Source organism: Ranitomeya variabilis, chromosome 7 (genome assembly GCF_051348905.1).
Source record: "Ranitomeya variabilis isolate aRanVar5 chromosome 7, aRanVar5.hap1, whole genome shotgun sequence".
Lineage (NCBI taxonomy): Eukaryota > Metazoa > Chordata > Amphibia > Anura > Dendrobatidae > Ranitomeya > Ranitomeya variabilis.
In genome coordinates this window covers 61,667,998-61,694,885 of record NC_135238.1, presented here as the reverse complement: position 1 = coordinate 61,694,885, position 26,888 = coordinate 61,667,998, and the positions used below count along the sequence as shown (strand labels likewise).

At 44.5% G+C, this 26,888-nt stretch overlaps 1 protein-coding gene across 1 annotated transcript in view; it reads right to left on the bottom strand.

The window, feature by feature from the left end:
* Window positions 1-26,888, bottom strand: part of LOC143786017 (uncharacterized) — a 376,109-nt gene that overhangs the window by 266,083 nt on the left and 83,138 nt on the right. Inside the window, exons 14-16 of the mRNA XM_077275186.1 lie at window positions 4,840-4,998; window positions 3,301-3,419; window positions 641-922 (exon numbers count right to left, since the gene is read on the bottom strand). Of these exons, the coding sequence (XP_077131301.1) occupies window positions 641-922; window positions 3,301-3,419; window positions 4,840-4,998 (560 nt within the window). The remainder of the gene's footprint in view (window positions 1-640; window positions 923-3,300; window positions 3,420-4,839; window positions 4,999-26,888) is intronic.

Below are 26,888 nucleotides of genomic sequence, written 5' to 3'. Positions count from 1 at the left end.
GAGGAAACTTGGGAACCCGGAGAAAAAGAAGTGGAAAATCCGGCAAAATGGATCCTTGAAAAATTATTTATTGAAAAGCACCGATTGGCAGAATGGGGAATTTTTAACCATGAATGGGCGGGTACTTATACCCCTATCACAGAATGGAGAAGCATGTTGGATACTCTCCAGTCATACTCTATGGAACTGCTGAGTATGAGAACAGTATAAGGAATGAATGGAGAGGCGGTCGAACATGTGCACTACAGATCCGTCCTAGTAAAAGGTGCCCCCATTCTGCTGACTGAAGCGGCTTCCAGTTGTCCGAACCCCTCCGATCAATAAGTTATAACTTGTTTTCACTAGACAAGGCATTAACTATAAATTAACAGAAAGAAAAATCATGGTCTCTATATTTCTATGCTTTATTTTATGTTTCTAATAGGACTACTAGGATCTTCTTTTTTTACTGTTACAATTGTATCATATAAAATATTTTGATCATGAATCATGAGTCAACTTGCAGCTGCATCTGGCTCCAGTGATAGCACCTGGGACCATGACATGTGATGCACAATGGTGGGCTTGTGGCATCTGACCTCCTATACAGACCAGGGTGAAAGGTCTGTTTGGCTTGGATTAGGATGTAATACTTCATTACCTTCTGGTGTAGTTCATTTAGCTTGTTGTACTTTCCACTTGGACAGCTGTGCTTGGATTTCTTGACTTTTTGTTGATCAGACTTTTTTCCCAGCAGTTCCCCTGGATTGTACAGCTTAGATGTATGTCTCTTATCAGTAGGTGATGTTACAGTCTCCATGGGTGGTTCAGAAGTAAACTGCTTGTCTTCCCCTTTCCCCACAAGAATTTCATTTAATGTTGAAGAGTGACGACCCAGTAATGACTTGAGAAGATCTTCTGCATTTTCCAAGCGAATTCCAAGCTAGGATAAAACATTAAAGTGGTCATGGCCACCATCAATTTCCAACGTTAACTATGAGCATATTTTTTGGGGAAACAAGCTGTTAATAGCTATTGTATTAAATTACAAATGTATATACTGTAATTGCTATAAAATACCCTAAATTTAAGTTCCTGATATGACCTGATATGGAAATACTACTGTCCACCGTGTCTAGCTGACTTAATACTGGAGATATCAGGAGTGCGGAGGTAAGAAGAGGCTGCTCACACTGTTGTCCACCCTGTCAATGTTATCTAATACTGGAGATATCAGAAGTGATGAGTAGTGATGAGAGAATATACTCGTTACTCGAGATTTCTCGGGCACGCTCGGGTGACCTCCGAGTATTTTTTAGTGCTCGGAGATTTAGTTTTTATTGCCGCAGCTGAATGATTTACATCTGTTAGCTACGTTAGCTGGTTGCTAGGGAATCCCCACATGTACTTATGCTGGCTAACAGATGTAAATCATTCAGCTGCGGCAAGAAGAACTAAATCTCTGAGCACTAAAAAATACTCGGAGGACACCCGAGCATGCTCGAGAAATCTCGAGTTACAAGTATATTCGCTCATCACTAGTGATGAGGTAAGAAGAGGCTGCTCACACTGTTGTCCATCCTGTCTATATGACCTAATACTGGAGATACCAGGAGTGATGACGTAAGAAGAGGCCTCTCACACTGGTTTCCACCCTGTCTATATGACCTAATATTGGACATATCATTCCATTAGTGCTGAGGCAAGAAGATGTATCCATCAAGTCTATGTAATTTAATACTCGAGATACCAGGGGTGGTGAGGTAAGAAGAAGCTGCTCATACTATTGTCCAACCTATCTATCTGATCTAATACTGAAGATACCAGTGGTGCGGAGATAAGAAGAGGCCGACCACACTGCTGTCCAGCCTGACTGTATGACCTAATACTGGAGATACCAGTGGTGCGGAGATAAGAAGAGGCTGCTCACACTGCTGTCGAGCCTGTCTTTATGACCTAGTACTGGAGATACCAGGAGTGATAAGGAAAGAAGAGGCTGCTCATACTGCTGTCCAGCCTGTCTATATGACCTAATTCTGGAGATACCAGGATTGATGAGGTAAGAAGAAGCTGCTCACATTGCTGTCCACCCTGCTTCACTGGACTAATACTGGAGATACCAGGAGTGATGAGGTAAGAAGAGGCTGCTCACACTGCTGTCCGGCCTGTCTATATGACCTAATACTGGAGATACCAGGAGTGATAAGGTAAGAAGAGGTTGCTCATACTGCTGTCCAGCTTGTCTATGTGACCTAATACTGGAGATACCAGGAGTGATAAGGTAAGAAGAGGCTGCTCATACTGCTGTCCAGCTTGTCTATATGACCTAATACTGGAGATACCAGGAGTGATGAGGTAAGAAGAGGCTGCTCACACTGCTGTCCACCCTGCTTCACTGGACTAATACTGGAGATACCAGGAGTGATAAGGTAGGAAGAGGCTGCTTGCACTGCTGTCCACCCTGTATATATGACCTAATACTGGAGATACCAGGAGTGATAAGGTAAGAAGAGGCTGCTCATACTGCTGTCCAGCTTGTCTATATGACCTAATACTGGAGATACCAGGAGTGATAAGTTAAGAAGAGGCTGCTCACACTGCTGTCCAGCTTGTCTATATGACCTAATACTGGAGATACCAGGAGTGATAAGGTAAGAAGAGGCTGCTCATACTTATGTCCAGCTTGTCTATATGACCTAATACTGGAGATACCAGGAGTGATGAGGTAAGAAAAGGCTGCTCACACTGCTGTCCACCATGCTTCACTGGACTAATACTGGAGATACCAGGAGTGATAAGGTAAGAAGAGGCTGCTCACACTGCTGTCCACCCTGTCTATATGACCTAATACTGGAGATACCGGGAGTGATGATGTCAGAAGAGGCTGTTCACACTGCTGTCCACCATGTCTAACTGAACTAATACTGGAGATACCGGGGGTGCTGAGGTAGGAAAAGGCTGCTCACACTGCTGTCCTACCTGTAATTTTGAATGAATTTATGTGGCATATGTACTTGAATCTTCATAGTCACTGTAGTGGACCTTCCTACTGCACTTGCTCATAGTCTCCTGTACTGACATTCTAGGACAGGTTTCTGTGACTGTAACAGGACAGCAGCCATTTTAATTCCATATTGATACCACCATAGAGAAAACAATTATGATTTGCTAATTAAGTGTACGAAGTTATAATTAGATTTATTTTAGTTATTTACTTATTTATTTTCTATTCCCGCAGAACACCTTAGAAAAAATGTATAAATCGTATGAGAAATGATCACTTGAATTTAAGCTATACAAGTATGTAACATACTGACTCACCTCCATTACATTTACTGCTCGTCCCAACGTGTGTATTGTAAGGTTGGCCATTGCAGAGCGTGGAATGAAGGATGATGGTGTAAAAATCAGTGAAGCCTCCATATTGGCACCTACAGAATCTGTAAGGATTTATGTAAAATATTAAGGGCAAAAGCTTTTCATAAAAGAATGTCAAAAACACAGTGTATCACACTTGCCACAATAACTAGAGTAACACAAATTTCTAAAAACTTCCATAGTGATACATGATTTATAATTAAAAGCTGTTACATTTTAAGTTGAGGTGCATAATTTGCTTTGACTAAGGCCATATTCACATTATGGACATTAGTTTACATGTTTTATTCAGTCTTTTTTCAACAGAACACATATCCATTAAAGTAAATAAAGATTTTAAAGTTTCTTGTTAAAGTTTGCGGATCAAACTTATATATGTGAATTAATGGGCCTGTGGTATACCAAACAGTACACTGATGTCATCCATGTTGAATTCATGTGCTGTCTTTAAAAAAAAAAAAGGCATAAATGTGTGAATTTGGCATAGGTAACAAAGTTGTGGACCTCTGTAGCTTAATATATTGCGTATTTTGCACACCACATAAATTAATCTAAAGTGAGGAATTTAATTAAAAAGCAACTACGGTAAACAGCATTTAAAAAAGAAAACAGTTTGGACACTAGAGAAGGGGACGGTGATTTGTTTCATTGGTAATTGTATGAGCTCATAAGATTCTCTTTAAAGGGAATCTGTCACCAGGTTTTTCTCATCTGATAGCAGCTTGATGTGGGGACAGAGACCCTGATTTCTGTGATGTATCACTTACTGGGCTGCTTGCTGCAGTTTCAATGAAATCACTGTTCTAACTGCTGCCGATCTACCAGTTCTCTAAATGCTGAGCTCTGTATATCCCCGCCCACATCACTGATTGGCTGCTTTCTGTGTACAAAGCCAATCAGTGAATGGGCGGGGTTATACAGAGCTCAGCATTCAAAGAATTGGTAGATCTGCAGCAGATAAAACAGTGATTTTATCAAAACTGCACCAACCAAAGCAGTAATTGACACACCACTGGGATCAGAGTCTCTGTTTCTACCTTATGCTGTTCTCAGATTAGGTGGTAAAAATCTGGTGACAGATTCCCTTCAAGACCAGATTTTCTAACGCAGTTTCAGTACAATGTTTGATGTGTATTTTTTAGCCAACAGTGTGTTCAAAAGAAAGAAAAAGTATAGATAATAATTACTGCTTCTCTCTTCTTGCGATCACTTTTGCGTTTGACCAAATACTGTGTGTAAATTTGGCTTTGCGAATATATTCACTTTTTATGGCACATTAGTCTATTTTCAATACTACTAAGGAACAGGGTCTCAACTTCATAAATACTAACATATCAAATCCAAATCATGGGAGGTTTTAATTCCACTTTTTCGAAGATCACTTATAGACTGCATATGAACACCCTCTACAGTCCCATTCATGGGGCAATAACGCAAAAAAAAGACGGAGGTTTGTTTGCTAGTAGTGGTTGGTAATGGTACCTGAATGAACTGTAGCATCTGAATATGTGGAGTATTTCCATGATTCACCCTCGAAATCCTTGGTGAGAATGTCATCAGGGAGGTTATCGGCAACGACTTGTTTGAGAGGGTCATCAGATTCTAGGAGTTGTGACAAGTGACTCCATACAAAAGACCCCACTGAAATGACAAACATAGGTCATAAATGATTGAAAATCTCCGGAATCTGGGGTTACGTGAAGTCATTTTCAGGTTTGAAGTGGAGCGGAGCTTTAAAATTCAGCCATGTCCTCACATTAACTCCTTAGAAAAGATTAATTAAGACCTAACAATAGAGACTGTTTTCAGAATGATCAGAAAATGCAAATCTTATTAGGACACTTTCTTACAGACATAAATTTTCAAGCCATTTCATTTCCATCTTGAAAGTATGTCTTGTGTGAATAAATCAATTTACTAATGAAGTCATTTAACATCCTCTTCGGTTGCTAGAGGCCAAGGGAGACGTGACGGGCTGCCAAGGCTTCTCTTCAGAATGCAGGAGTTTGTGTCCTTTTATTCCTCGGAAAGACAATTTATTTTAGGAATTGATAGTTAGATTAGTATAGTATACATCAAGAAATGGACAACCTTTACCAAGTAGTTTTTACAAAAGTTCCTTTATTTGTAAAAGTTTTATGAGCCCCGTTTTTGAGCTTTTGTTTTTTTCCTACCATTCTTCCAAGTGCCATAACTTTTTTATTTTTCCATTGACATAGCTGCATGAAGACTTGATTTTTTTCGTGACGCATTGTACTTTAGAATGACAAAATTGCTTTTTTTATAATGTGATGTACTGAAAAGCGAGAAAAATAACTCTGGTGAAATAGTAGAAAAAGCTAAATTCTGCACTTGTTTATGGTGTATTTTTGTCACGGCATTCAATATATACTAAACATCACCTTGCAATATGATTGTACAAGTCAGTATGATTATGGAAATACCAAATAGGACTAGTTTTTTTTTTAAGTAACGAGAAAAAATCAAGACTTTGTGAGAAAAAAAGTTTTTTTATTTGTATCGCCTTTTCAAGAGCCATAACGTTTTCAATTTTCAGTCAGTGAGACTGTATAAAGACTTGTATTTTGAGCCCTGCGCCAATCTTTTTAATGATACCATTTTGAAGTATATATGATGTTTTGATCACCATTTATAACCATCATTTGCTCTGTTGCGTTAGCAAAAAAACCCCGCAATTCTGGTGTTTAGATTTTTTCTCTCTTTATACTGTTTGCCTGTTTGGGTAATTTGGACTTTTATGAATATGTAGATACAACAAAAGTATATAATTTAATTTTTTTTGTAAAACTTTTTTTACTTTTTTTTGCATTTGTTAGTCATCATAGGGGACTTGATCCTGTTCCATTGCTTGAGCGACATACGTCAGAGCAAGGTATTTCTGTATATAGTAAAGATCATGGTCTCCTATAAACACCAGCCAGTAACTGGCCTTTCCAGGAGTACCATCATACAGGCACACCGATAGGCAACTATAAAAGCTGTTACATACTGACCGCGATATTTAACAGGTTAACAGCAGTTTTTGGAGCTCAGCTTCATGCATGGCTGTAAGAGGCAGATGATGGCTGAATATAACAGCCATCAACTGTCGGCAAAGATGCAGACTCAATTTCTTAGCCTGTATTAAAGCTTGGTAGCCGGCATATGACATACCGCAAGGTCAAATGCCGGCATGGGATTAAACAAAGCCTTTTGAGTAGAAAATTGATTGTCCTTGTTGTGGAATTTAAAGAGTAACTGTTGTTTAAACTATATACAGTAGTTAAAAGTGGTATTGAACACGTCACCAATTTTCTAAGTAAATATATTTATAAAGGTGCTATTGACATCAAATTGTCACCAGATGTCTGTAAGGGGTTACAGGGACTATGCTACACCCCTAACCCCTTAAGCACGTCCCCCCTTGTAATATAATAATGTATGCTGCTGTATGTATATATATATATATATATATATATATATATATATATATATATATATATATATGTTACATGTCTTTTTGCTGCACAATGTATATTATAGGGACAGTACAGTTAGTGCTAAAGCCATTAGATGGAGTACAGAATGCTTAGACTAGTCACCCTGTTAATAGTTAATTTAGGAGGGGTCACTTAGGTTAGAGGAAGGGATCTTCCTGGTTTTTGTCAGAATGGCCTGGGCGCCCGTAAAGCGCAGAGGGGCTTAGATGCCCAGAAGCCGGTTAAATACCCTGCAACATTGGTGCTTAAGCATAGTGCCCAGCTATCCAGCACCCCATTACCAGCTGGGCCAGAAACATGCAAGCGTCAGCAGCTACTGGACAAAGGTTATATTTAACAGAAGACACAGCAGGAAAGACAGGCAGGTCGCTCGCCATGTGGCAGATGATTGCGTAGGTTGATGCCCTCGGAGCTGGGGTGAAAAAGCTGTTGAGGGAACTCCCACATGAGACAAGGAATCTGGACAGGGAGGACACTGAAATGCCATATGAGACGGTAGAACCCGGGCTCGAGCCGTGTGACGGGGAAAGGAAGAAAGAGAAAGCTGAAGTGACATATACTGTAAAACCTGATGTAACTGTGATAATGAAACTGGATGAGCTGTGAGAAAATGAAAGTAAACTGTTGTGTTTGAAGTTACCCTTGGACTGTGTCTCAGTTATTCCTGGAGGGAGTGAAGCAGTCTGACTGCAGCCGAGTATGTTAGAATCTGTTTAGTTTGTGACTATCAGCCATTTTCTTGTAGAGTTCTGGCTGCTGGTCTTTTTCCTCTGGTGCTGGGTTTGTCTTGGGTCAGGTGTTTGTTTAACTCTTTATTAACCAGCGCCTGCCTCCCAGTCCTTGCTGGACAACAGTGTTAATTCGCTAGAGTTCTAGCTTGGTGCTTTTCTTTGTGTTCTGTGTGTGCTATTTGTGCAGTGCTGGTACCTCTGGTTCTGCTAGCCTCAGTTTCTGTTTTCTATTGGTTTCTGCAGCCTTCTCTGTGTTTTCTACTAGGAGGTGACCTGTTTTTGTACCCAGTCCTTAGTTCTTTTAGGGAACCCCTTATCTATAGGTCTTCGCTTGAGATTAACCTAGGATCGTCGGTGGGTCTATTCGCAAGGAATGGGTCGCCCACTCCATCGTAGGGTTTCAGCCTAGTCATAGTGCAGCGTCAGTTTTCCCCCTTCTACCTTAGTCCTGTGTTGCAGATCCGTAACAGAGTAGAAGACCTGCCAGTGCACAGAATAGAGCAGCAGGTGAGCTGTTAAAGGGACATGTTTATGTAGAGGGAGGCCAGGGCATGCAGAGCCCAAGTATCTTGGCCACGACTACAGCCCTGGCTGACCTTTACATGTCAATAACAAGCCATCCAATCCAAAGGGCTTCTTTTATGAACTCTGAACTTTATTTCCTTCCATAAATTTTCTATTGGATTCAGGTCGGTGATTAGCTTGGCCATTCTAACAGATTTATTTTCTTCCTCTGAAACCAAATGAGAGTTTCTTTGGCTGTGTGTTTGGGATCATTGTTTTGCTGAAATGTCCTCCCTCATTTCATCATCTAGATCCTGTTAGATGGCAGCAGAGTTTTACCAAGAAAGTTTCGGTACATTTGTACGTACATTCATCCTTCCTTCAATGAGATGAAGTTTGCCAGTGCCGTATACAGAAAAACTCCCCACATCGTGATGTATTCAGAAAGTAGAAATAGAAATGCAGCACTCACCCATATCCCTTGAATTAAAAGTCCTTTATTCCACACAATTATGAATGGACCTCGCAGGCAGGGTCCTCTCTCCTCCTGTACCAGTTGTGACCTGTATTGTTTAAGATTATTGTACTTGTTTTTATTATGTACACCCCTCCTCACATGTAAAGCGCCATGGAACAAATGGCGCTATAATAATAAATAATAATAATAATGGACCCATAGAAGCGTCAGTTAAGACGTGAAACGACTGTAGTCCGTTGTTTTTCCTCTCCCCTGCTTTAACCCCTTAGTGACAGAGCCAATTTGGTACTTAATGACCGAGCCAATTTTTACAATTCTGACCACTGTCACTTTAAGAGGTTATAACTCTGGAACGCTTTATCGGATCCCACTGATTCTGAGATTGTTTTTTCGTGACATATTGTACTTCAAGTTAGTGGTAACATTTCTTCGATATTACTTGCGATTATTTATGAAAAAAATGGAAATATGGCGAAAATTTTTAAAATTTTGCAATTTTCAAATTTTGTATTTTTATGCCCTTAAATCAGAGAGATATGTCACAAAAAATAGTTAATAAATAACATTTCCCACATGTCTACTTTACATTAGCACAATTTTGGAAACAATTTTTTTTTTTGTTAGGGAGTTATAAGGGTTAAAAGTTGACCAGCAATTTCTCATTTTTACAACACCATTTTTTTTTTAGGGACCACATCTCATTTGAAGTCATTTTGAGGGGTCTATATGATAGAAAATAACCAAGTGTGACACCATTCTAAAAACTGCACCCCTCAAGCTGCTCAAAACCACATTCAAGAAGTTTATTAACCCTTTACATACTTCACAGGAACTGAAACAATGTGGAAGAAAAAAATGAACATTTAACTTTTTTTTGCAAACATTTTACTTCAGAACCATTTTTTTTAATTTTCACAAGTGTAAAAACAGAAATTTAACCACAAATTTTGTTGTGCAATTTTTCCTGAGTACGCCGATACCCCATATGTGGAGGTAAACCACTGTTTGGGCGCACCGCAGAGCTTGGAAGTGAAGGAGCACCGTTTGACTGTTTCAATGCAGAATTGGCTGGAATTGAGATCAGACGCCATGTCGCGTTTCGGGAGCCCCTAATGTGCCTAAACAGTGGAAACCCCCCACAAGTGATACCATTTTGGAAACTAGACCCCTTAAGGAACTTATCTAGATGTGTGGTCAGCACTTTGAACCCCCAAGTGCTTCACAGAAGTTTATAACGTAGAGCCGTGAAAATAAAAAATTGCATTTGTTTTCACAAAAATGATTTTTTCGCCCACAAATTCTTATTTTCACAAGGGTAACAGGAGAAATTAGACCACAAAAGTTGTTGTGCAATTTCTCCTGAGTACGTCAATACCCCATATGTGGGGGTAAACCACTGTTTGGGCGCACCGCAGAGCTTGGAAGTGAAGGAGCACCGTTTGACTTTTTCAATGCAGAATTGGCTGGAATTGAGATCGGATGCCATGTCGCGTTTAGAGAGCCCCTGATGTGCCTAAACAGTGGAGACCCCCCAAAAGTGATACCATTTTGGAAACTAGACCCCTTAAGGAACTTATCTAGATATTCGGTGAGCACTTTGAACCCCCAAGTGCTTCACAGAAGTTTATAACGTAAAGCCGTGAAAATAAAAAATCGCATTTTTTCTACAAAAATGATCTTTTTGCCCCCAAATTTTTATTTTCACAAGGGTAACAGGAGAAATTAGACCACAAAAGTTGTTGTGCAATTTCTCCTGAGTACGTCAATACCCCATATGTGGGGGTAAACCACTGTTTGGGCGCACCGCAGAGCTTGGAAGAGAAGGAGTGTCGTTTTACTTTTTCAATGTAGAATTGGCTGGAATTGAGATCGGACGCCATGTCACGTTTGGAGAGCCGCTGATGTGCCTAAACAGTGGAGACCCCCCACAAATGACACCATTTTGGAAACTAGACCCCTTAAGGAACTTATCTAGATGTGTGGTGAGCACTTTAAACCCCCAGGTGCTTCACAGAAGTTTATAACGTAGAGCCGTGAAAATAAAAAAATCGCATTTTTTCTACAAAAATGATCTTTTTGCCTCCAAATTTTTATTTTACCAAGGGTAACAGGAGAAAATGGACACCAGAAGTTGTTGTACAATTTGTCTTGAGTACGCCGACACCCCGTATGTGGGGGTAAACCACTGTTTGGGTGCATGGCTGAGCTCGGAAGCAAAGGAGCGCCATTTGACTTTTCAATGCAAAATTGACTGGAATTGAGATCGGACGCCATGTCGCGTTTGGAGAGCCCCTGATGTGCCTAAACAGTAGAAACCCCCCAAAAGTGACCCCATTTTGGAAACTAGACCCCCCATGGAACTTATCTAGATGTGTAGGGAGAACTTTGAATGCCCAAGTGCATCACAGAAGTTTATAATGCAGAGTCGTGAAAATAAAAAATATTTTTTTTTTAACAATAAAGATTTTTAGCCCCCAAGTTTTTATTTTCACAAAGGTAACAAGAGAAATTGGACCCCAAAAGTTGTTGTCCAATTTGTCCTGAGTATGCTGGTACCCTATATGTGGGGGTAAACCACTGCTTGGGCGCACGGCAGAGCTCGGAAGGGAAGGAGCGCCATTTTGGAATGCAGACTTTGATAGAATTGTCTGCGGGCGTTATGTTGCGTTTGCAGACCCCTAATGTACCTAAACAGTAGAAACTCCCAACAAGTGACCCCATTTTGGAAAATAGACCCCCCAAGGAACTTATCTAGATATGTGGTGAGAACTTTGAATGCCCAAGTGCTTCACAGAAGTTTATAATGCATAGTAGTGAAAATAAAAAATATTTTTTTTTCCCACAAAAAAGATTTTTTTAGCCCCCAAATTTTTATTTTCACAAGGGTAACAAGAGAAATTGGACCCCAAAAGTTGTTGTCCAATTTGTCCTGAGTATGTGGGGGTAAACCACTGTTTGGGCGCACGGCAGAGCTCGGAAGAGAAGGAGCGCCATTTTGGAATTCAGACTTTGATAGAATTGTCTGTGGGTGTTATGTTGCGTTTGCAGAGCCCCTGATGTACCTAAACAGTAGAAACCCCCCACAAGTGACCAAATTTTGGAAACTAGACCTCCTAAGGAACTTATCTAGATATGTGGTGAGAACTTTGAATGCTCAAGTGCTTCACAGAAGTTTATAATGCAGAGTAGTGAAAATAAAAAAATATTTTTTTTTCCCACAAAAAAGATTTTTAGCCCCCAAGTTTTTATTTTCACAAGGGTAACAGGAGAAATTGGACCCCAAAAGTTGTTGTCCAATTTATCCCGAGTACGCTGATGCCCCATATGTGGGGGTAAACCACTGTTTGGGCGCACAGCAGAGCTCAGAAGGGAGGGAGCACCATTTGACTTTTTTAGCGCAAAATTGGCTGTCGTGTTTGGAGACCTGTCATGGTTCCCAATGGCAAGGGAACGTAAAAAACACATAAGTAACGAACGAGCTCTCGGGTGATGGAAACTCGAGTTGACCGTGAGCTAAATCTACCACACAACTAACAGTAGCCAGGGAGCATACCTACGGCTTCCTATATGCCACGCGCCAGCCGGAGGACTAACTACGCCTGGTAGAGGAAGAAACAGACCTGGCTTACCTCTAGGGAAATACCCCAAAAGATGATAGCAGCCCCCCACATGTAATAACGGTGAATTAAGAGGAAAAGACATACACAGTATGAAAGTAGATTTAGCAAAGAGAGGTCCACTTACTAGATAGCAGAAGGATACAAAAGAGGACTTCACGGTCAACTGAAAACCCTTTCAAAAACCATCCTGAAATTACTTTAAGACTCCTGTGTCAACTCATGACACAGGAGTGGCAATTTCAGCCCGCAAGAGCTTCCAGCTACAGAGGATTACAAAAACTGCAAACTGGACAAAAGGTACAAAACAAAAGGACAAAGTCCACTTAGCTGATCAGCAGACTAGTAGCAGGAACATGCAACCGAAGGCTCTGGTTACAATGATGACCGGCAAGGAAATGACTGGAGAGCAAGGCTAAATAGGAAACTCCCAAACACTGATGGAAGCAGGTGAACAGAAGAAGCAAAGTGCAAACAAGTCACCAGTACCACCAGCAACCACCAGGGGAGCCCAAAAAGCGGATACACAACAGTACCCTCCCCTTAAGGAGGGGGCACCGAACCCTCACAAGAACCGCCAGGGCGATCTGGATGAGCCCTATGAAAGGCACGAACCAAATCCGAGGCATGAACATCAGAGGCAGTTACCCAAGAATTATCTTCCTGACCATAGCCTTTCCATTTAACCAGATATTGAAGTCTCCGTCTGGAAATACGGGAGTCCAAGATCTTCTCCACGACGTACTCCAATTCACCCTCCACCAGCACAGGAGCAGGAGGTTCAGTAGAAGGAACCACCGGTACCTCATATCTCCGCAACAACGACCGATGGAACACATTATGGATAGCGAAAGATGCCGGGAGGTCCAAACGAAAGGAAACAGGGTTAAGAATCTCCAAAATCCTATAAGGACCGATGAACCGAGGCTTAAATTTGGGAGAAGAAACCCTCATAGGGACAAAACGGGAAGACAACCACACCAAGTCCCCAACGCGAAGGTGGGGACCAACACGACGACGACGGTTAGCAAACTGCTGAGTCCTCTCCTGGGACAATTCCAAATTATCCACCACTTGTCCCCAAATCCGATGCAACCGATCCACCACCGCATCCACTCCAGGACAATCCGAAGATTCAACCTGACCAGATGAAAAACGCGGATGAAACCCTGAATTGCAAAAGAAAGGAGAAACCAAAGTGGCAGAACTAGCCCGATTATTAAGAGCAAACTCCGCCAACGGCAGAAAGGCAACCCAATCATCCTGATCCGCAGACACAAAACACCTCAAATAAGTCTCCAAAGTTTGATTAGTTCGCTCCGTCTGGCCATTGGTCTGAGGATGGAATGCAGACGAAAAGGACAAATCAATGCCCAACCTGGCACAGACTGCCCGCCAAAATCTAGACACGAACTGGGTACCCCTGTCAGAAACGATGTTTTCCGGAATACCATGCAAGCGAACCACATTTTGAAAAAAACAGAGGGACCAACTCAGATGAGGAAGGCAACTTAGGCAATGGCACCAAATGAACCATTTTAGAAAAACGGTCACACACCACCCAGATGACAGACATCTCCTGAGAAACAGGGAGATCCGAGATAAAGTCCATAGAGATGTGCGTCCAAGGCCTCTTCGGAATAGGCAAGGGCAACAACAACCCACTAGCCCTAGAACAACAAGGCTTGGCCCGAGCACACACATCGCAAGACTGCACAAAAACACGCACATCTCGAGACAGGGAAGGCCACCAGAAGGATCTAGCCACCAAATCTCTGGTGCCAAAAATTCCCGGATGACCTGCCAGAGTAGAAGAATGAACTTCCGAGATGACTCTAGTGGTCCACTCGTCAGGAACAAACAGTCTACCAGACGGACAACGATCAGGTCTATCCGCCTGAAATTCTTGCAAAGCACGTCGCAAATCTGGAGAGACAGCAGACAAAACCACTCCATCCTTAAGGACACCAGCAGGTTCAGAATTCCCAGGAGAGTCAGGCTCAAAACTCCTAGAAAGAGCATCTGCTTTCACATTCCTAGAACCCGGTAAGTACGAGACCACAAAATTAAACCGGGAAAAGAACAACGACCAACGTGCCTGTCTAGGATTCAGGCGCCTGGCAGACTCCAAATAAATTAAATTCTTGTGATCAGTCAAAACTACCACCTGATGTCTGGCACCCTCAAGCCAATGACGCCACTCCTCAAATGCCCACTTCATGGCCAAAAGCTCCCGATTACCAACATCATAGTTTCGCTCGGCGGCCGAAAATTTTCGCGAAAAGAACGCACAAGGTCTCATCACTGAGCAGTCGGAACTTTTCTGCGACAAAACCGCCCCCGCTCCGATCTCGGAAGCATCGACCTCAACCTGAAAGGGAAGAGAAACATCAGGCTGGCGCAACACAGGGGCAGACAAAAAGCGGCGCTTAAGCTCCCGAAAGGCCTCCACGGCAGCAGGGGACCAATTGGCAACATCAGCACCCTTTTTAGTCAAATCCGTCAGAGGTTTAGCAACGCCAGAAAAACCAGCTATAAATCGACGATAAAAATTAGCAAAGCCCAAGAATTTCTGGAGACTCTTCAGAGAAGTAGGCTGCATCCAGTCGTAAATAGCCCGAACCTTGACAGGGTCCATCTCAATAGAAGAAGGGGAAAAAATATACCCCAAAAATGAAATTTTTTGAACCCCAAAAACACACTTTGAACCCTTTACACACAAAGAATTCTCCCGCAAAACCTGAAAAACCCTCCTGACCTGCTGAACATGAGACTCCCAGTCATCAGAAAAAATCAAAATATCATCCAAGTACACAATCATAAATTTATCCAAATATTCCCGGAAAATATCATGCATTAAGGACTGAAAGACAGAAGGTGCATTAGAAAGGCCGAAAGGCATTACCAAATACTCAAAATGGCCCTCAGACGTATTAAATGCGGTCTTCCACTCATCCCCCTGCTTAATTCGCACCAAATTATACGCCCCACGAAGATCAATCTTAGAGAACCACTTAGCCCCCCTTAGGCGAGCAAACAAATCAGTCAGCAAAGGCAACGGATACTGATATTTGACTGTAATTTTATTCAGGAGACGATAATCAATACAAGGCCTCAGAGAGCCATCCTTTTTAGAGACAAAGAAAAAACCAGCTCCTAAAGGTGATGAAGAAGGACGAATATGTCCCTTTTCCATGGACTCCTTAATATACTCGCGCATAGCAGCATGTTCAGGTACAGATAGGTTAAACAAACGACCCTTTGGAAATTTACTGCCAGGAATCAGATCTATGGCGCAATCACAATCCCTGTGAGGAGGGAGTGAACCAATCTTAGGCTCTTCAAAAATATCACGATAATCAGACAAAAATGCCGGAATCTCAGATGGAATAGATGACGAAATGGACACCATAGGAGTGTCCCCATGAGCCCCCCGACATCCCCAGCTTAACACAGACATAGCCTTCCAGTCAAGGACTGGGTTATGAGACTGTAACCATGGTAATCCAAGCACCAAAACATCATGTAAATTGTACAACACAAGGAAGCGAATCACCTCCTGATGGTCTGGAGTCATACGCATAGTCACTTGCGTCCAGAACTGTGGTTTATTACAAGCCAAAGGTGTAGAATCAATACCCTTCAGAGGTATAGGGACTTCCAGAGGCTCTAAATCAAACCCACAGCGCCTGGCAAAGGACCAGTCCATAAGACTCAGAGCGGCGCCCGAGTCCACATAGGCATCCATGGTAATAACTGATAATGAACAAATCAAGGTTACAGACAAAATAAATTTGGACTGTAAAGTGCCAATTGAAATGGACTTGTCAACCTTCCTAGTACGCTTAGAGCATGCCGATATAACATGAGCAGAATCACCACAATAGAAGCATAACCCATTTTTACGCCTATAATTCTGCCGCTCGCTTCTGGACATAACTCTGTCACATTGCATTTTCTCTGGCGTCTCTTCAGAAGATACCGCCAAATGGTGCACGGGTTTGCGCTCCCGCAAACGCCGATCAATCTGAATTGCCATTGTCATGGACTCATTCAGACCTGTAGGCGCAGGGAACCCGACCATAACATCTTTAACGGCATCAGAAAGGCCCTCTCTGAAATTTGCCGCTAAGGCGCACTCATTCCACTGAGTAAGCACAGACCACCTACGAAATTTTTGGCAGTATATCTCCGCTTCATCTTGCCCTTGAAATAGGGCTATCAAAGCTTTTTCAGCTTGAATCTCCAAATTAGGTTCCTCATAAAGCAACCCTAAAGCCAGGAAAAACGCATCCACATTGAGCAACGCAGGATCCCCTGGTGCCAATGAAAATGCCCAATTTTGAGGGTCACCTCGCAGCAAAGAGATTACAATCTTAACCTGCTGGACAGGATCTCCTGAGGAGTGAGGTCTGAGAGAAAGGAATAATTTACAATTATATTTGAAATTCAAAAACCGAGATCTATCTCCGGAAAACACCTCTGGTGTAGGGATTTTAGGTTCAGAAATAGGAGCATGTATAACAAAATCTTGTAAATTTTGAACCTTCGTAGCAAGATTATTTAAACCTGCAGCCAAACTCTGGACATCCATGTTAAACAGCTAAGGTCAGAGCCATTCAAGGGTTAAGAGGAGGTAAGAAGCAGCTAGACAGCAATTAATGGCTAGGCAGCAAAACTCTGAGGGAAAGAAAAAAAAAAAAATTTCCCTTCAACACTTCTTTTTCTCCTGCTTCAGCCCAAACAATTAACACTTTGTAGGCCGGTCATACTGTCATGGTTCCCAATGGCAAGGGAACGTAAAAAACACATAAGTAACGAACGAGCTCTCGGGTGATGGAAACTCGAGTTGACCGTGAGCTAAATCTACCACACAACTAACAGTAGCCAGGGAGCATACCTACGGCTTCCTATATGCCACGCGCCAGCCGGAGGACTAACTACGCCTGGTAGAGGAAGAAACAGACCTGGCTTACCTCTAGGGAAATACCCCAAAAGATGATAACAGCCCCCCACATGTAATAACGGTGAATTAAGAGGAAAAGACATACACAGTATGAAAGTAGATTTAGCAAAGAGAGGTCCACTTACTAGATAGCAGAAGGATACAAAAGAGGACTTCACGGTCAACTGAAAACCCTTTCAAAAACCATCCTGAAATTACTTTAAGACTCCTGTGTCAACTCCATCCTGAAATTACTTTAAGACTCCTGTGTCAACTCATGACACAGGAGTGGCAATTTCAGCCCGCAAGAGCTTCCAGCTACAGAGGATTACAAAAACTGCAAACTGGACAAAAGGTACAAAACAAAAGGACAAAGTCCACTTAGCTGATCAGCAGACTAGTAGCAGGAACATGCAACCGAAGGCTCTGGTTACAATGATGACCGGCAAGGAAATGACTGGAGAGCAAGGCTAAATAGGAAACTCCCAAACACTGATGGAAGCAGGTGAACAGAAGAAGCAAAGTGCAAACAAGTCACCAGTACCACCAGCAACCACCAGGGGAGCCCAAAAAGCGGATACACAACAGAGACCCCCCTGATGTACCTAAACAGTGGAAACCCCCAAATTATAACTCCAACCCTAACTCCAACACACCCCTAACCCTAATCTTAACCCGATCCATAATCCTAATCACAACCCTAACGATAATCACAACCCTAACCCCAAAACAGCCCTAATCTCAACCCTAACCATAACCCTAATCAAAACCCTAAATCCAACACACCCCTAACCCTAATCCCAAACGTAACCCTAATCCCAACCCTAATCCAAACCCTAATCCCAACTCTAACCCTAACTTTAGCCCCAACCCTAACCCTAACTTTAGCCCCAACCCTAACCATAACTTTAGCCCCGTCGTCACAAAAAAAGTTCAATGTAACCTTTTTTTTGTACGTCGCGTCCGCCATTTCCGCGCATGCGTGGCCGTAACTCTGCCCCCTCCTCCCCAGGACATAGACTGGGCAGCGGATGCGTTGAAAAACTGCATCCGCTGCCCACGTTGTGCACAATTTTCACAACGTGCGTCGGTATGTGGGGCCGACGCATTGCGACCGCCCCGTACCGACGCAAGTGTGATAGAAGCCTAAGGCTACTTTCACACTAGCGTCGTACTCGGCCCATCGCAGTGTGCCAGGCCGACGTACCGACGCTAGCGTTGTAAGCGCCGCACAACGGGTGCAGCGGATGCTGTTTTTTCAACGCATCCGCTGCCCCATTGTGAGGGGAGGCGGGGGCGGAGTTCCGGCCGCGCACGCGCGGTCGGAAATGGCAGACACGTCGCACAAAAAAGTTACATGTAGCTTTTTTTGTGCCGACAGTCCGCCAAAGCACGACGCATCCGTCGCACGACGGATGCGACATGTGGCAATCTGTCGCAATGCGTCGCTAATGCAAGCCAATGGAGAAAAAACACATCCTGCAAGCACTTTTGCAGGATGCGTTTTTTCTCCAACGCATTTCGACGGAAGCCAAAAAACGCTAGTGTGAAAGTAGCCTAACCCTAACCCTAGCCCTAACCCTAACCCTAAATTTAGCCCCAACCCTAACCCTAGCCCTAACCCTAACCCTAAGTCTAGCCCTAACCCTAACCCTAACCCTAACTCTAACCCTAACCCTAACCCTAACTCTAACCCTAACCCTAACCCTAACTCTAACCCTAACCCTAACCATAATTTTAGCCCCAACTCGTCTTCTCCTGCCGGCCGGCAGATGGCAGCAGATGGCGGGCGCACTGCGCATGCGCCCGCCATAAGGAAAAAGCCGGCTGGCAGGAGAAGACAGAAGAGGACCCAGGGACACCGGGTGAGTATGTTAGGGTCCCCGAATCCCCCTATTTCTCTGTCCTCTGATGTGTGAGAAATACAGATCGCTTTTTTTTTTTTTTTTTTTTTTTTTTGCGGTCGCCGGTAAACTGTTAATTACCGGCGATCGCAAAACAGGGGTCGGTGCAAACCGACCCCGATCATGTTCTTTGGGGTCTCGGCTACCCCCGGCAGCCGAGACCCCAAAGATCTTCCGGGCGGCGGGCGTACTGCGCGTGCGCCCGCCATTTTTTCCCGGAAAAAAGATGGCGGCGCCCATGGGGACCCACGAGGAGCACCGGGGGAGGTAGGTAAGTATCGGGGGGCTATTGGGGGCCATCGGGGACCCTATTTCTCTGTCCTCCGATGTGCGATCACATCGGAGGACAGAGAAATTAAACGGCACATCGCGTTTTTTTTTTTTTGTTGCGACCGCCGGTAAACGGTTAATTACCGGCGATCGCAACTCGGGGGTCGGTAAAAAACCCCCGAATCATGTTCTCTGGGGTCTCGGCTACCCTCGGCAACCGAGACCCCAGAGAAAATCCGACTCTGGGGGGCGCTATTCACTTTTTCCACAGCGCCGTTAATTAACGGCGCTGTGGTTTAAGTACCCTTAGCGGCCGCCGTTAAAAGGCGTATCGGCGGTCGTTAAGGGGTTAATCCCTGTTTTTACCTGCTCACCGTAAAGAATGATGTCCATGTGTGTGGAACAAAGGACTTTAATTCAAAGGATATGAGTGAGTGCTGCATTTCTATTCCAACTTTCTGAATTCATGCTATACTTTGAGCTGTACAACACCAAGATATATCCTATAAGAAGTTGTATATGAACAGCCATCCATACCAATATTTGCAGATCAAAATGTTGGTGCCTTTTTTACTCCTCAACACCATGATGTTCCCACCTCTAAATTCACTGCAGGTATTATGTTTTAAAATTATGTGTCATGGCATTCAAAGAGTTCAATTTTGGTCTCATCTGACCGGACTGTATTCTCCCAGTATGTCACAGGCTTGCCTAAATGTTGTTGAGCAAACTGTAAATGCTCTTGAACATGCTTGTGATCATTGATGGAGTCTTGCGTGGGAATGTGAATACAGTTGATGGAGGATGAGTGCATTTCTTATAGCTTTCTTTGAAACAATTGTACCTGCTGATTCCAGGTCTTTTTTGTAGCTCTCCACAGGTTGTCCTTTTTTCTTGGACAACTCTTTTCATAATTCTTTTCACTCCTCTGTCTGAAATTTTGCAGAGAGCATGTGGCGGTGGCTGGTTCATGGTGAAATTATGTTCTTTCCACTTTCAGATTATGGCTCCAACAGTGCTCACTGGAATATTCACTAGTTTAGAAATTCTTCTGTCAATGCCATCAGTATGTTTTGCACCAATAAGGTTGTGAAGGACTTGAGTGATTGCACATGCCCAATATATATCTCCCCCAACCATCAGTTGGTTAGTGCCCCCTTACACATTACACCGCCGGCCAAGCCCTTTGATATCGGCGAGTTCAGCTGGCATTAGTCTAATGTGTATGGGGGCTCTAAGAACACACCCATACATCCTGGTTGCCCTTGGTTCCAGTGGTAAAAGACAAGAGTGTTAACGACTCATCCATTTACAGATATAGAATTCAGCACTTAAAGGAATAAAAACAATAAAATTCCAGCAAAGAACACATTATCATATTCTGATCAGATTTTTTACTCGTATCCTTTAAATTTATAAAAGAAACTTCTCTCCAACACCCAGATTGAAACTATATTTTAATATTAGAGCACTCAAGAGTTGGCATGAACTGTGCAATAACTTTGCCGTTCTTTATTATCAATGTCACAGTAAATGTGAGAGATGAACATTTTTAGTCCGTACTCCCAAGCCAGAAATTGCTTCTCTCTTCACTCATAATTAGGAGATTTAAAAGCTGTGAATCAACATGATGACTCTACATACAGTGATCTCTACTTTACCACATAATATTACATATGTTGACTATTTGCTAGGAAAAATTACAGAAGAATGCCCCTAGAATTAGGAACAGTGAAGAAGCTCCTTGCCCCGGGTATTCCAACAACAGACTTCTGACATTAACACTGGCCCATACTATTTTTTGATCCACCATGGATCCTATTATTGCTCTGGCGGGGCAACTGCAGCAGCTCAGCCTGGAAGTGGCAGACCTTCATCTCCCATTGCTGCAGGTTTTTTCTTTGTCAAGATGTTTGCAAACTCAGTTGGATTACAGTCCAGGATCCATACCCTCTCCCTCTTAAATAAGATTGTGGGAGCCACATGAATTTCTAAACTGCCTCTCAGGAGGGCTTATACAGTAGTCTCATTTGCATCAAGGAGGGGGATGAGTGGAAGACAGCCTTCATTACTCCTGAGAGTCACTATGAAAACCCTGTGATGCCATTTGGGTTGACTAATGCTCCCACCATCTTTCAACACTTTGTTAATGACATGTTTAGTCACCTAGCAGGTAGGTTTGATGTGATCTACCTTGATGACATTTTGATTTATTTGCCTGACCTCAAGTCATATCGGGTACATGTCAGGCAGGTCCTTCAGATACAATAAATTATTTGTCACACCAGAGAAATGCATGTTCTCAGTTCAGGAGATCCCTTTTCTGGGTTATTTTTTATTGTGCACTGGTTTTCGAATGGATCTAGCAAAAGTCCGGGTTTAAAGGCCTTACCAAAGTTTTTCGGTTTCGCAAACTACTACTGAAAGTTCTTCAAAAACTTTTCTGATGGATACGACCAGGAAAGGGACGGACTTTTTTTGAACTGTCCAGTCCAGCCTGGGAGGCTTTTGATACCTTGAGTACATGTTTTGTATCTGCACCAATTCTTATACAGCCTGATATCACTCAGTCATTTATTGTAGCAGTTGTTGCATCTGAAGAGGGGGCTGTAATAATGCAGGGTGCATCTCCTAGTAAATGGCATCCGTGTGCAAATTTTTCTAAGAAAACTATCATCCGCTGAGAAAAACTGACATTTGTAGCAGGTAACTCTTGGCAGTTAAGTGGGCTTTTGAAGAGTGGCATTATTTTCTGGAAGGTGCAGTTAATCTGGTGACCACCGGGCAGGTCCTTGAGGGAAGATATGTGTCATCGCAGTTATTAGCAGTGGTGATGTGAGCGTGGAAGCGTGCTCCAGCACATATAATTCTGAGAGGGTTATTAGGCCATTCCAGGGTTGTATTTTATGAGCAATCATAAGAAATGGGTGGGGATGACTCCTCACATATCCCTACCCCAGGGGTGTGGTTTGGCAGATAAAATGTAGACCGAGTGTTTCATTCAGTGTCTGTGACTGGAGGTGTGGAGGCCTGCAGCGTGTTTGCTAAAGATACCGATCTGAGCAGGCGGACCCGCAGAGTTAAATGAACTGTTTATTTTCTGATTGTTTTCCCTTTCCGCCAGAGAAGGCTGTCCTTTGTTTGCTTATGCTAAAGCAGGTTTATGGAGTTTTCATAAACTTGACTGAACATTTTTATGAAAACTGTTTCCTGTGCCTACCACAACCGTAGCGTGGAGTGAGTGCAAATCTCTACACCGCCCCTAGTAATCACTGATCACAAAAATATTTTAAACTTAGAATCTGCTAAGCATCTGATGCCTACACAGGCAAGGGGCTTTTTGTTCTTCATCATATTCAACTTTTTTGTGAGTTATAGGCCGAGGAATAAGAATGTTAAGGCGGATGCCGATACAGTTACATTCTGCGGCAGAGCAGGGAGAATCGATCTCCCTGCTCTGCCACCTGGCCGCTATGGGGCCCCTCAGCAGGTAGGGGGGCCCTGGCACCCATCATCGCTAGGTCAGCTGTACCGGCATTTAGCAGATACAGCTGATCGCATTGATGGGAGAAGGAGCACTACGCTCCTTCTCCCATCATCCCCCTGTCAGCATCTGGCGTCACCGCCGCCGACACTGACAGCGGGCGCGATGATGTCACTAACCGGTGCCCACTGTCAGGAGATGAGCGGGCACTCAGAGCTGCGGAGGAACCAGGAAGAAGAGAGGTGAGTATTTATTTTTATGGGGGCTGCCTTATACTACAGGGTCTGCCTATAGGGGTGCTGCCTTATACTATAGAGTCTGCCTATGGGGTGCTGCCTTATACTACAGTGTCTGCCTATAGGGGTGCTGCCTTATACTACAGTTTCTGCCTATAGGGGTGCTGCTTTATACTACAGGATCTGCTTATGGGGTGCTGCCTTATATTACAGGGTCTGCCTATAGGGGTGCTGCTTTATACTACAGGGTCTGCCTATGGGGTGCTGCTTTATACTACAGGGTCTGACTATAGGAGTGCTGCCTTATACTACAGGGTCTGTCTATGGGGGTGTTGCCTTATACTATAGAGTCTGCCTATAGGGGTGCTGTCTTATACTACAGGGTCTGCCTGTGGGGTGCTGCCTCATACTACAGGGTCTGCCTATGGGGTGCTGCCTTATACTATAGAGTCTGCCTATGGGTGCTGCCTTGTGCTATAGAGTCTGCCTATGGGTGCTGCCTTGTGCTATAGTGTCTGCCTATGGGGGTGCATTATACAATATAGAGTAGGCCTATGGGGAGTGCATTATACTATATGGAAGCTTATGGGGAGTGCATTATACTACATGGAGGCTTATGGGGAGTGCATTATACTACATTTAGGACGATCTGGTGCATTATACTATATGGAGGCTATCTAGGGGGGCATCATACAGTGTGGAGATTACAGTGAGTGGGCCATCGTACAGTGTGGGGATTACAGTGAGGGGGCCATCATATAGTGTTGGAGCCATCAAACAGTTTGGAGGCTACTAAGGGGTCATTATACTGTGTGGGTGGTATTATACAGCAAGGGGCCATTATACTGTGTATAAGAGAGCATCATGCTGTGTATAGGGGGCTGTACAGGGGGGTGACTTGGGACATTATTAAATGTAAAGTGGGCACTTATTGTTATAGGGGAACTCAGGTTCCTGTGACTATCAAAGCGGCACACAGGGCATTATTACTTTCTAGGGGGCAAAATGTGGGCACTCTTTTCTAGGGCACTTGCACCCGGCATTACTATATTATAGAGGGTTGCTTTAGAATTTAGAGGGCACAGAGAATCACACAGCAGGTGCAGTGATAGGGACACCTACGGCAGAGCGGCTCAGTATTGGGGTATCAGCAGCATGAGAAGTTTGTGCAGGTTGGGAATAGATGGTGATTCCTGGAATATGAGAAGTGAAACGTGTCTTTGTTGTATTCTCTGCAAACGAGTACTGGCTGGAAGAAGTTGTCATGTCGGTCTGGGCCAGATGGAAAAGACGGGAAAAGTGAACGATTCCATCAGAAAGATCATCAGCTGTAAGTCATTATCTATAACTGTACTGTGATCTCTTATATGTTCTGTAGGACTGGTATTTACCACTGACCATATGGCGGTAATATCCATGTTGGTCTTTGTATAGAGATTATCTATAGTAACAGCGCAGTCATCTGCTGAGGTTCTCCTCCACTATTAAGGTACGTCACCCAGTTGTAATTAAGGTTACCTGGTTAGGGGCCCACTCAGAAGCTTTGCCCCCCTGAACCAAAACCCTAGCTACGCCTCCGTCTGTATGGCAAGGGGTTCTTAATCATTTGAAGAAGCTGGGATTCAAATATAAGAGTGTAGTTGATCTGAGACATTTGGTGGGCCCAGACCTGTGTGTTGGTGATTTGGTTTGGTTGTCCTTGAGGAACATTAAGTTAAGGTCCCTTCTTGTAAACTGGGACCCAGGTTCATCGGTCATTATAAGATTGTGGACGTTGTCATCCAGTGGCGTAACTACAAAGTTATGGGCCCCGGTGCGAACTTCCAAATGGGGCCCCCCCCCCCTACCTCCGTGACGCCCCCCCCACCCCCTTCCCCTAGATACGCCTCGGACTGTTGCAGGAATCTCCTGCACTGCAACATGGTGTTGGGTGCCAGCACAGCCCGCACAGTGGTATATCCAGCACAGCCCGCACAGTGGTATATCCAGCACAGCCCGCACAGTGGTATATCCAGCACAGCCCGCACAGTGGTATATCCAGCACAGCCCGCACAGTGGTATATACAGCACAGCCCGCACAGTGGTATGTACAGCACAGCCCGCACAGTGGTATGTACAGCACAGCCCGCACAGTGGTATATACAGCACAGCCCGCACAGGGGTAAATACAGCACAGCCCGCACAGGGGTATATACAGCACAGCCCGCACAGGGGTATATACAGCACAGCCCGCACAGGGGTATATACAGCACAGCCCGCACAGGGGTATATACAGCACAGCCCGCACAGGGGTATATCCAGCACAGCCCGCACAGGGGTATATACAGCACAGCCCGCACAGGGGTATATACAGCACAGCCCGCACAGGGGTATATACAGCAGAGCCCACACAGTGGTATATACAGCACAGCCCGCACAGGGGTATATACAGCACAGCCCGCACAGGGGTATATAGAGCACAGCCCACACAGGGGTATATACAGCACAGCCCGCACAGGGGTATATCCAGCACAGCCCACACAGGGGTATATACAGCACAGCCCGCACAGGGGTATATACAGCACAGCCCGCACAGGGGTATATACAGCAGAGCCCGCACAGTGGTATATACAGCACAGCCCGCACAGTGGTATATCCAGCACAGCCCGCACAGGGGTATATAGAGCACAGCCCGCACAGGGGTATATAGAGCACAGCCCGCACAGGGGTATATACAGCACAGCCCGCACAGGGGTATATACAGCACAGCCCGCACAGGGGTATATACAGCAGAGCCCGCACAGGGGTATATACAGCACAGCCAGCACAGGGGTATATAGAGCAGAGCCCGCACAGGGGTATATACAGCACAGCCCGCACAGGGGTATATAGAGCACAGCCCGCACAGGGGTATATAGAGCACAGCCCGCACAGGGGTGTATAGAGCACAGCCCGCACAGGGGTATATACAGCAGAGCCCGCACAGGGGTATATACAGCACAGCCAGCACAGGGGTATATACAGCACAGCCGGCACAGGGGTATATACAGCACAGCCCGCACAGTGGTATATACAGCAGAGCCAGCACAGGGGTATATAGAGCACAGCCCGCACAGGGGTATATACAGCACAGCCCGCACAGGGGTATATACAGCAGAGCCCGCACAGGGGTATATACAGCACAGCCAGCACAGGGGTATATAGAGCACAGCCCGCACAGGGGTATATACAGCACAGCCCGCACAGGGGTATATACAGCACAGCCCGCACAGGGGTATATACAGCAAAGCCCGCACAGGGGTATATACAGCAGAGCCCGCACAGGGGTATATACAGCAAAGCCCGCACAGGGGTATATACAGCACAGCCAGCACAGGGGTATATACAGCACAGCCGGCACAGGGGTATATAGAGCACAGCCAGCACAGGGGTATATAGAGCACAGCCCGCACAGGGGTATATAGAGCACAGCCCGCACAGGGGTATATACAGCACAGCCCGCACAGGGGTATATACAGCAGAGCCCGCACAGGGGTATATACAGCAGAGCCCGCACAGGGGTATATGCAGCACAGCCAGCACAGGGGTATATAGAGCACAGCCCGCACAGGGGTATATAGAGCACAGCCCGCACAGGGGTATATACAGCAGAGCCCGCACAGGGGTATATACAGCAGAGCCCGCACAGGGGTATATAGAGCACAGCCCGCACAGGGGTATATAGAGCACAGCCCGCACAGGGGTATATAGAGCACAGCCCGCACAGGGGTATATACAGCAGAGCCCACACAGGGGTATATACAGCAGAGCCCGCACAGGGGTATATGCAGCACAGCCAGCACAGGGGTATATAGAGCACAGCCAGCACAGGGGTATATAGAGC